At 35.3% G+C, this 11,285-nt stretch overlaps 1 protein-coding gene across 1 annotated transcript; it reads right to left on the reverse strand.

Annotated features, from left to right (window-relative positions):
- Window positions 1-565: 565 nt before the first annotated feature.
- On the reverse strand, window positions 566-8,290 carry LOC130745561 (KH domain-containing protein At5g56140-like). Its single transcript, XM_057597877.1, has 7 exons — window positions 8,028-8,290; window positions 7,172-7,257; window positions 2,856-3,001; window positions 1,983-2,102; window positions 1,779-1,895; window positions 1,243-1,386; window positions 566-1,150 (listed from the first exon to the last, which is right to left on the reverse strand). Exons 1-7 carry the CDS (start codon window positions 8,147-8,149, stop codon window positions 1,001-1,003), a joined length of 885 nt encoding a protein of 294 aa, XP_057453860.1. The 5' UTR covers window positions 8,150-8,290; the 3' UTR covers window positions 566-1,000.
- Between the last annotated feature and the right edge of the window lie 2,995 nt (window positions 8,291-11,285).

An 11,285-nucleotide genomic window follows, 5' to 3' on the forward strand; every position in this document is an offset into this window, starting at 1 on the left:
TTCAAGGTCAAGTTCACATGATTGGAAATAATCGAGAAGGAAAATTGTCACCTTCCTCATGGTCACCTGTTTGAACCTCCAAGGAGACATCTAAAATCTCTTTCGGAGGGCATCACCCCCCTGAAGAGATCTCATGGCGCCTTTGAGCTAGTAGAGTAGCTGCAACTAAATAAACTACTTACAATTTGGACCTGTGTAGTAATCATCTAGATTGGCGCATTAGGCCTCTACTAGTCTCCTCAGCATACCACTAAAACCTTGTCTTGGAGAATTGGATGACCCACTTCGCACCATTTACTAGACAAAAAGAAAGGCATTAATCAATGGCAAAGAAAATATCACTGCCAGGATGAAGTCTTCACACTAAGAAATCCTTCTACAATTGATTCTGAAGCAAGAATCAATTATGGAAAGGAACTTTTGTGAGTAGCTTATGGATTCCAAAGTTGATCCTGGTGAAAGGGAAGCTGATACAAACATGCTATAATGTACTTTGGAAAAGAATCGGCCAGTAAGGAAAGGCAATTCGGAACATGCATATTAAGCTGACTGTTTGGGAGGAAAAAATCCACAAATCTATAATCTACATTTGATACTATAAAATGTCACCCATACACGCATTGAAGCAGATAATACATCTGCCTCAATCTGGGAACAAACCATACATCATCATCATCAGTTCCCGAAACCATATCAAAACTATCGATGCAAGCTGAAATATAACCCATAATAATATGAAAGATTTGGTGATAATCTAACCAAACCACCTAACCAACATAAAAAAGGTAAATTCACCAAATTCAACTGGACCTTTACTACGCGCTACCATCTTTAAACCTTCCCAAACTGAATATAAACACACTGCACATAGAACAGGTCTGAACTGGCAATATGTTGCCAGGATGGGAGTTTAGGGCATTCACTGACAACATCACCGGTGGCAAGTGCTGTTGTAGAAACTGAAGACAACCACAAAAACCCTTTCACCCTTCAGGACAAATTACCCCCTGGTCTTGGCCCTTTTCATACCAAGGCTGTTGTGAAAGGGTGAAACAGAACCAGACATAGGAGAACCCTCCTCGCGAAGAGTGCCATTGAGCAGTGCTAGTTCCCGAAGCTGCTGCTTCTTGTAGTAGTCCTGAGATTCGTCCTGGAAGATAAAACTTCAAATAGTTAGCACAAACAGTATCCCTATGAAGTTGCGTATGCTGCCAAATCTTAATTGAATGCACAAGAACATACCACAGGTTTAAGCAAATCTTCAAGTATTTCACGTGCTTGCATCAAGCGGGCATCTATGATTTCAGCTGGAAATTCTGCTTCAACTAGAACATGGAGAGGTTCATTCAGATGCTCATACCCAGGTTTCCCTCTCATCATTTCCTCCTACAAATTAGATTAAAATTTGTTAACTAGAACCTAAATTTCCAACTAAAATATACTGAACATTAAGCAATATAGGCAATAACATTGGATTCACTGAGCTGATTGGATAAACCACAAGCATTACCGCTCATACATTCAGAAAATATAGAATGCAATACAAATTAATATAATTGTTCTGACAAGAACCAGAAGAAAGTCATAGATCTCTGAATAAATAAATAGAAAAACATTCACCCAAGGATAGGGTAAACACTTTGATCTGATAATGTGCAACACAGTACAATAACAATGTCAAACAGCTTTTAAGGTTACAGTACAGTAACTTTATCTTCATCAAAATGATCATGTAGACTTGCTACAAATTAAATTAAAAATCATATTTTTATTCTTACCTTAGCTGGATCCTTTATGCTACCTCGGCCCCTGATCAAGACACGACAATCAGTACTTGCTTCTACGCGCTTTAGAGAGTTTCCTCTAGGGCCTAGGAGGCGACCAACAAAGTTAAACTGCAATAAAATAATGTTGATATTATATTATTTCTGGATATGGAAAATAGTTGAGTATATACAGAAGCAGGATATGATCATTCATACATTAGGATATACTTCCACAGGTATGTCGACTCTCATAGTCTTTTTAACAACAAGACCGGATGAGCTACCTTGTGGACTCAGCCAACTTGGTGTTGCCGAGGACTGTAACAAACTTGGCATCTGCATGTTTTCATTCCAATGTCAATTGCATTTACAGATATGACAGTCTATTTATTGGCATGAAAATGAACATTAAATTTATTACTCTATCAAAGGCCACAGAGATCACCAAAAAGGGATACACTGGCTTCTCAAATTCAAAAGAAGTTCAAAACACATAACAAGGAAAGTGTACAAACATATCCTGAGTCCTGACTATGTCAATCAAAGAGGATCAAGGTCTCAGAAAATAATGTGTTAACTGAAGTTTGGAATTACAGCTGAACTCAAACCAGAAAGGTATTAGGAAAATAAGACTGATTTGAGCAACTTAGCCAACAAGTTAGTTCCTCAATCCTCATAGAACTTCCTGTCTCACATTTCACAGGCAAACACTTCATGTAGCTAGTGTTAGCATTCTATTTCTACCATAAATAAATCAAGATTCCCATGTGATTGCATTCAGATTTATCCATCTGACACTATTCATCACATCTGTAATTTTGTAGAAAATTGCAATGCCATCAAGTATTGACATCTGCTTTATCTTAATACAGAGAAGAAATCAACATTAGATCCATAATCAGGGTTCCTGTAGAAACTAAGCTATAGATTAATTGTCAGGGCCTGTTGTTAGCTTTTCACTACCTGCCAAAAACAATTAGAACTACAATCACTCGAATAAATGTCATGAGTTAGCAAAAATTGTCAGAAATACTTCTAAAATACAGAATTAGAACGAAATGAAGTTATGTTAATGGTTAGTATCCATACTTCTGATTGAAATCTTGATGCCCAACCGTTCACATCTGCACCTCCATTTGAAAATATTCCTCCAGTAGCCAGGGGGCTCGCATGTTCAAGCCTACTTTGACCTAAAACTGATGCATTCCCCAACAGCGTGGTTACACGCAAAATTTCTGCTCCAAAAATGTCAATTTTCAAGAATAACATGTACCAGTCAGCATTTGTTAACAAGTTAGCAGTCACTATATAATCGATAGACAACACGGATGTTTGCTGAGTCAGTAAAAAATAAATGCTATCTCAATTAGATATGTTCCAACTTTTTATGGTAGTACTCTAATAGTAAAGAAAACAAATACAGTCAAGTGTCATCTTGTAAATATTTAAATAGGTAGACATTCACATTTCACATTAACAGAAAAGTCACTTCAAAAAGATTTGGTTAGCAAACCATTGAAACATGTACTTCCAACATAATAAAAATAAAACATGTACTTCCATTGAAACTTCAGGGCTTGTTTATACATAGAAACTCTCAAGAGTATAAACAATTATATCAAACCATAACAATACCATAAAGCAGCAATCACATACAACAGCTGGAAAATTTTCCTTTCATTACTTTCATATAAGAAAAACTAACAACTCAAATCCTAGAACCTTTACACACAAACTAACTCCATAGAAAGAACATGAATGAACCCTCTATTGGTATATCAAGTTCAGATAAGAAAAAGACTAATAGCATCTAATATTGTCAATTGCTTAACCACTGATTTATCAATAAAACATTCCACTCAAGTAAAAAAGGAAGTATTATAAAAACATTTACTTAGTCAATTCACAAAGATTATAATAACCATGCAATTACTATCCAACTGGAAGTTCTGGGGGGAAAGAGAAAGAAAATGTGGGGAAAGATAGGGAAGAGAACGAGGTATTAAGTTATAGTTTCTTTAAGAGAATGAGGGATTAAGTAGTAGTTTCCTTCTCTTTGTGGATGTTAAAATCCTCACAGAACTCTAAAATGTTCATTGATATTAATACAGGAAGGTTTTAGTGCTACACGAAATCCCTGTTTCTTCTTCACATAACAAAAAAAATTGCAAAAGAGGTAAATGTCAACTTGAATCATCCTTCATTCGTCCTCCCTTTCTATCAAATCTCCTCCATCCAAACACACTCATTATAATAGAAAAGGATCATGGATTATAAGGTGAATGAGACAACTTACCATGATCGTTAAGTGCCTTAGTTTCAGCACCAATTAATTCACTCCAATAAGAACTTACAAGTTTTTTCTTCAAATTTAGAGCACTCGTGTCATAAACTTTTGGTAGACTCCAAAATATTGACACCCTGTCGCTAGTTTTATTGAGTAAATTAAAAAGTCATCTGATTTTGAGAACTTGACTGACTATGATTTAACTAAACTAAGCCTTATATGATGAATGGTTATGATTTTATGTTTGTTGAGACCTTTTAATAGGCCCTTAGAAGAAAATAAGCAGTTTTTCCATCAAACACAACCGTAAAGTAAGGTTGGAAGCTAGGGTTCTTGACCTGGACTTTCAATATTATTCCATTTACAATCTTCACCCCTTCTAAATAACTACATTATGTTATAGCTGGTGAAAATGTTTCTGCTAAACCATGTAGAGGAAACAACAAGCTAACATGTTTCCTTAACTTAAAACCCATCTCCACCCCCCCTCCCTTAATAAAAAAATCTCATCAAATACTTCAAACTAATTCCCAGTCACACCACTGCTTCAGAATCCTATGTATGATACATACTCAACACTTCTCAGTCTAAACAAACTCAAAGATTTATCAACAAATGCAAAAGTTAATAAGTGATCAAATATGCACACACATCTATAAACGGTAACTGCATAAAACTCTTCACAACTCAGTGCAATTTTGTAAAACAACGTGGAAAATATGTATATTTATCCTCTTCTATTACTTTTCTAGTATAAAGCATTCTGCAGTCTGCACATTAACCGATTTCAAAAAATAAATTAATGCAGGTTACTTACTGCTGCAGTCAAGTGAAGTGATTATCATAAATTAGTTTACATATTTGATTAGGATTATGAGCGTAGTATTGGAAAATAAGGGTTAATGTTTTGCCTTCTTTATCATATAATAAAAATCTAACAATAATAAGGAGTTGATATTTCTTCCCTTTCCTCCTACCTTATATCACTCTTTTAGTCACTATTCTGCTGCTAAGTTTCCTAATGTTTGGGATTTTACTACAATAATGTCACTATCACCCAAAATCTCTCTTCTTAAGTGGCCCTTCTTTCCCTCTGCCGCTGTGACACCTTCAGCAAGCCCTTACCACCATGAAAATATCCATCACGAATTCTCCCGAGTCCCAACCATAACAGCCTAATCAGGCACTTTTCCCAGTCATTCAAAAACTTCTCGCCCACCACCAGAACTTTTTCAGCCAAGTTTTTAACATTCATACCGTACTTAATTACAATCAAGTGTTGAGTACTTATCCTGATTATTTTCCGTATTTGATTAGAATTAGGAGTTCGGTATCTACCTAGGATTGGGAGGGGTAAAAAACCTTAAATAACACAGCCTGTAAGACCTGTATTTTAATTAAAAAATTATTATAACTAATATCATACTTGTCAATGGCGCGCGAAAGCAGTGCAATCGCAGTGGTGCGGGGTGGAGCGGAGGTAGCGATCACGGCAGTCTCAGCCGCTTTATCGGCCAAAATCGCAGCCGTCGCTATTTTGCTGCTACAGGGATTAGGGTTTTTTGAAAGAGAAGACGGTTCATAAAGTCATAATTGCCCTAGCAATTAGAATGTTGGAGCTATTAGTTGATGGCATTTTTTTGTTTATCAGTTCTATCAGTTGGGGGTATTATTGATTTTTCAGTTCTAGTAGTTGGGGTATTATTGATAATTCAATTTTTATAACCTAGGAGACAAAACACACAGCCGCCTTCTACCTTTTTCTCCCTTAGACCCTTACTCCTGCACCTCCGCCACTTGGACAAAGACGGGCAGCAAAGGAACCTAGCAGAAGCCGCAGAGAGAGAGGGGTTTGAAGGCCAAGGAAAAATCAGAACAGAGAGATCAAAGATGGTGGAGAGTGTTGACAGTAGTGCAAAAGCTTCAAGCTGAAGCGCCGAGACAGCAGAGATGGGGAGTTTAGTGCGTGATTGGGAGAGATTCAGAAAGCGCCTCTCAGAAAAACTTGCACGAAGAGAGACAGAATTGATGGAATGAACAAATGAGAAGAGTGGTCAGGTTAGGTATGATTTGGGGAGGAATCAAGGGTTTTTTCAACGCAGGTCGAGAAACCTACCCAGTCAAACACAGAGTCATAGGTCATGAGCTCGGAAAAAACGCAGATCACACGATCTAACAATCTTACTTGGTCGCAAATGTAATTGCAGATGGATGCAAAACTCGTAAAACGCCAAATCCTACGACATGAGGTGACTCACAATTTTGACATGGTAAATAAGGGTTAGTGTTATGTCTTTTGCATCATATCATAATTCTAAGCCTTTCTTCTTTATTTTTCCTTCTTCATTATCCAAAACTATAATCCAATCATTCAACTAAAAACTTAAAATATCTTCTGGTCTTATGAAAAAGTACACTCAATAACATTTTTAAAAAATCCTAAACTTACGTCACTAATAACCGCGTAGTTATCTTAAGCCTTCATCATTTCCCTCACTTTTTTAGACTATACGTTGAAAGCAGTTAAGAATCTAGCTCTTCATATTATATATGGGAAGAAGCTCAGATCAAGATGCAACTTCTCCTTAGAGACTCTTCCCAGTCACAAGTATGAGGGATCTGAGATCTTTTCAAACAATAAGAATGGTTGCAAGTTTGATGTAGAAGTGGCTATGGTAGCAAAGAGCAGAAGAAATGTCTTATTTTAAGATAATAGTTGAGAGACCTGCTAGAAAGTAAATATGGAGATAAGAGATTTGTTCTGTCAGAGGGAGAAGATAAAGTCGAAGATACAGAAAGAATCGTCTCCAGCACACTGATGGGAGATGGGGGGCCCACATGGGTAAGTGCGGCTCTCATAATATATTCTTCAAATTTACACCTCAGGAGAGGTTTGAAGATCTCACTTGTAAGGAGAGGGGTTTGCTCATGGATAAGACAAGATATACAACACTTACATGAAACAAAGAAAAATGATAAAAAAAATCAAATGTAAAAAATGAAACTTACGGCGCAAGAGCCCAAGAGTTAAGCCATTTGATTCTATCATACAAAAACTAAAGAATGAGAAGATGGGGGGAGTGGCTAATTCACCTCTGTTTAGAGAAACGAATCTTACCTTGATTGATCAATCGATAGCAGTGTGGAAGTACAGCCATGAAGGGACCAAGAATATGACGTTCTCCCAATAACTCAGTTAAATACCTGAAAATAAAGGAAAACAAAACAATTGGAGTACGACATTGTAGCCATTCGTTAATCACAAGAGCAAATGTAAATGTAATAAAATTCTGAGTATCGACATCCACATACATAGTAGTAAACCAAGAATTAGCAAAAATAGTCTGATCATGACCAGAAACTACAAAAGGGCAAGGATAGTGCTTTGACATATGATGAATTAGCAATGAAGTCAATTCATCTACAAGTTCTCATTTCTCAGGAGAAAAGCACAGCAACAACAAGATCAACTTGTTTCCCACAATGATCAGTCAGCTAAAACAATCAAATGACCAAATGGACTCAAACACAACAATCATACACTATCAAATTTGACAAGCATTGAAATCTGAATCAATGCCCAACCATTGTTCATCAAGAACTAATTACCACATTAGTTTTCAATCAGATTTGCATCACAACAGATCTGCTTGCATGATCAAATTCAGTCAACAGGCAGATCAGGTCATAAAGATCAAACCTTTATGCAATCAGTCAACAAACCCAACTACAGAAAACACAAGTGAAGAGTGCATGACCCATTTGACCATTCAAACAAATACCCAGATAAATAAAAAATACCCACCAAGAGCAAAGCATGGAAATCAGTCAATCAAAGTTCAAAGACAAAAAAAATGAAGAGAAAGGAAGAAACTTTAACAGTAATTTGAGAAATGAAACACAGGAAGTGAAAATTGGAGTGAAGATCCAGCTCCTAGAGGAATAGGAAGAGAGAAAGAGATAGAGGGGGGTACTTGTCCTGTTCAGCAAGAGCAGAGGAGGCAGCAGAACGAAGACCGGAGAGGTGAGGGGATGGAGGAGCTGACGGTGACGGCGGGAAGGCCATGTACCTGCCGGCGCCGGAGGAAGACATCATGGTGGATCGATCTCTCTCTCAGGGCCAACACCGCCTCGTACAGCAAGTAGGCTTTTGAGGTTGGTGTGTGTGTGTGTGTGTTTGAGAGAGAGAGAGAGAGAGAGAGGGTTTAGAGTTTGAGAATGAGAAGGGTCATCTTTTAAATCTTCAAGAATCAATATTTTGGGTTTATTCTTTTTTTTATGAACATTAAATATGTAGGATTTTATTAGATAAATGCTAAGAGGTAAGGTTTATACTTTTGTTCACATTAAAAAACTAAAGTAAATAGAAAGTGGGTAATTGAGTTTTTCATGGGATAAGAGTATAAATTGCATGTAAGTGTTTTGTCGATGTGAAATTGATTCTTTGGACGCGTTATCTTTACTAAAGGAAGCACCATTGAATGTCATGTTTATGATTTGTTTACTTGGGATATCAAGGATTTGTTTAGTCGACCCTGGACAGTGAATATTCGGCATATCTTGAGGGAAGGAAATTAATATGTAAATTTCCTAGCAAAGTATGGATCACGTTATGATGAACATCTAATTGTCATTCTTAGCCCTTGGAAATGAGTGAACTTCTTGTTTTGCCTTGTTGGTTGACGTCCTCGTGGGTATTTCCTTTGTGAAGCTTTAATTTTGGGTGTTCTTGTTTTCCTTTTTATTTTACACATTGTACCTAAAAGAAAAGTATTTTTCTTAAATGTTAACTAGTGCGTGTTCTCATTATATTTGAATGTATAATGAGAATGTAGAAATAGGATGAGATCAAGATTTGGTTCAAGCGGTAAATAATAGATTTTTTTTTAGCTTTTTTTATGAAAAAAAAAACTTATTTAGAAGAGTTAATCTTATCAAGATTTGAATGTCCGAACTAAATAGTATTGCCTCACATAAAAAAATACATATTCATATAAAAAAAATTGCATGAAATCAATTTACATTTCTATTATTTGAATATTTTACCGAGAATTATGTTATACGATAAGAAAAGAGGACATGGATTAAGTGAAAACTACTTTTAAACTTTGATTGTTTGTAACCATTCAAGATGAGATGGTGATTTGATGTTATTTTTTATTAGTATCCAATTAAAGTTTAAAGAGATATGATTGATTTTTCTTATAGTAATAGAACAGAGCAATATATGATGTCTTCTCATCTCATCTAAATTGGGTGAAAAGGATAAGTGAGGTATTTTATAGAAGAATAATATAACTCGTTCTTTCATACTTTGTTTTAGAGAATTAAAAAAATAATAGAACTCTTTGTGTTTGTCTATAAATTACATATTATATATAGGTTTCCTATCTGGACTATAAATTAACTTAATTATCATGTTTTTCATTAAGAAAATTTCAAAAATTTAGACAACATGTGTCTTTCATTGAGTGTCTGTCCATTTCTTTTGAGTCGAATAAAATCATTATAAGCGGTAAAATCTATAATTAAGTTGAACATATCTCGTTAAGTATACACCCACTTAGTATTTATTTTCAATATCTTAACACGAGCGATAATGTTCAAAACCCCACAACACACAAACACTCTTATAGAAATTTTTACTCCATTGTTATTAATCTCACATGAAAAAAATCTTATCAGACACGCAACATAACACAAAATTTGTCATCTTCCACTATGAGAACATCGAACCCAGCACATAATCTTTCGTCGTATTTACGTAGCGGTTTTCAATGATCTTTAGTCCTCATATTGATAACGCTTGACGTATTACAATTACAACGAAATTGTTTTTACATAGCGGTTTTCAGTGCTCATATTAATAAGGCTTGTCGTATTACAATTACAGTGAAAGAGAAACAAAAAATACAAATGACCCTAAATTTTCATAAAATAACAAACATGACTATAGTTTTTCAAGTGCTCCGGTGAAACTAACAAGCTGGCACAAGCTATATTTGATCATATTCGATGGGCATCAGTTTCTAATATTCTCATAAAGGAATTGTGGCTTTCACCATTAAAATCACTTATCTGCGTCATCTGGCTAAGCTGGGAAACATCGAACCCAACACAAAATACTTCATCGTGTTTACCTATTTACAAGCTTTCAATGCTCATTGTTGTATTAAAAGAGCAACAAACATAAAAATGACCCTAAACTTTTATCAAATAACAAATATGACTGTAGTTTTGCAAATGCGCAGGTGAAACTGACAAGCTGACACAAGCTATATTTGGTCATATTCGATGGGCATTAGTTTCTAATATTTTATTAAAGTAATAGTGAACTTTCACCATTAAAATAACTTATCCACGTCATTTGGTTGAGTTGAAAAACATCGAACCCAGCACAAAATCCTTCAACGTAAAACCCAAGTTTTCAATGCTCTTTAGTGCTTATATTGATAAATATTGTGGGATTACAATTATAATGAAAAAGCAACATAAAATAAAAATGACCCTACATTTTTGTAAAATATCAAATATGACCATAGTTTTGCAAGCAATTGGAACTAACAAGCTCGCACAAGCTGGATTTGGTCATATTCAATGAGCATCAATTTCTAATAGTTTCATAAAGGAATTGTGGTTTTTTACCATTAAAATCACATCTCCACGTCACCTGGCTGTGCTGGGAAACTTTGAACCCAACACAAAATCATTCCTCGTGTTTACCTATTTGCAAGCTTTCAATGTTCATTGTTGTATTACAATTACAATGAAAGAGCAACAGAAAATAGAAATGATCAGGAGCTTTTATCAAATAACAAATATGGCCATAGTTGGCAAGTGCGCAGGTGAAACTAACGAGCTGACACAAGCTATATTTGGTCATATTCGATATGCATTGGTTTCTAATATTTTATTAAAAGATCAATGGCTTCACCATTACATTCACTTATCCACGTCATTTGGCTGAGCTGGGAAACATCGAACGCATTGTAAAAGAAAAGTATTTTTCCTGAATTTAAACTAGTACATATACTCATTGTATTTGGATATATTATAAGAATGTAGAAATAGGATGAGATCAAGGTTTGGTTCAAGTGGTAAATAATATATTTTTCTTTTAGTTTTTAATATTTTATTAAAGTAATAGTGACTTTCACCATTAAAATCATTTATCCACGTCATTTGGTTGAGCTGGGAAATCGAACCCAACACAAAATTCTTCAACGTGTTTA

This window comes from Lotus japonicus, chromosome 3, assembly GCF_012489685.1.
Source record: "Lotus japonicus ecotype B-129 chromosome 3, LjGifu_v1.2".
Lineage (NCBI taxonomy): Eukaryota > Viridiplantae > Streptophyta > Magnoliopsida > Fabales > Fabaceae > Lotus > Lotus japonicus.

Coding starts and splice junctions, on each gene's coding strand:
- LOC130745561 (XM_057597877.1), bottom strand. CDS start 8,149: ATGATGTCTTCCTCCGGCGCCGGCAGGTACATGGCCTTCCCGCCGTCA. Junction 2,103..2,855: donor CATCAAGATTTCAATCAGAA/GTATGGATACTA, acceptor GAAAACATGCAG/ATGCCAAGTTTGTTACAGTC. Junction 1,151..1,242: donor AAGATTTGCTTAAACCTGTG/GTATGTTCTTGT, acceptor TTTATCTTCCAG/GACGAATCTCAGGACTACTA.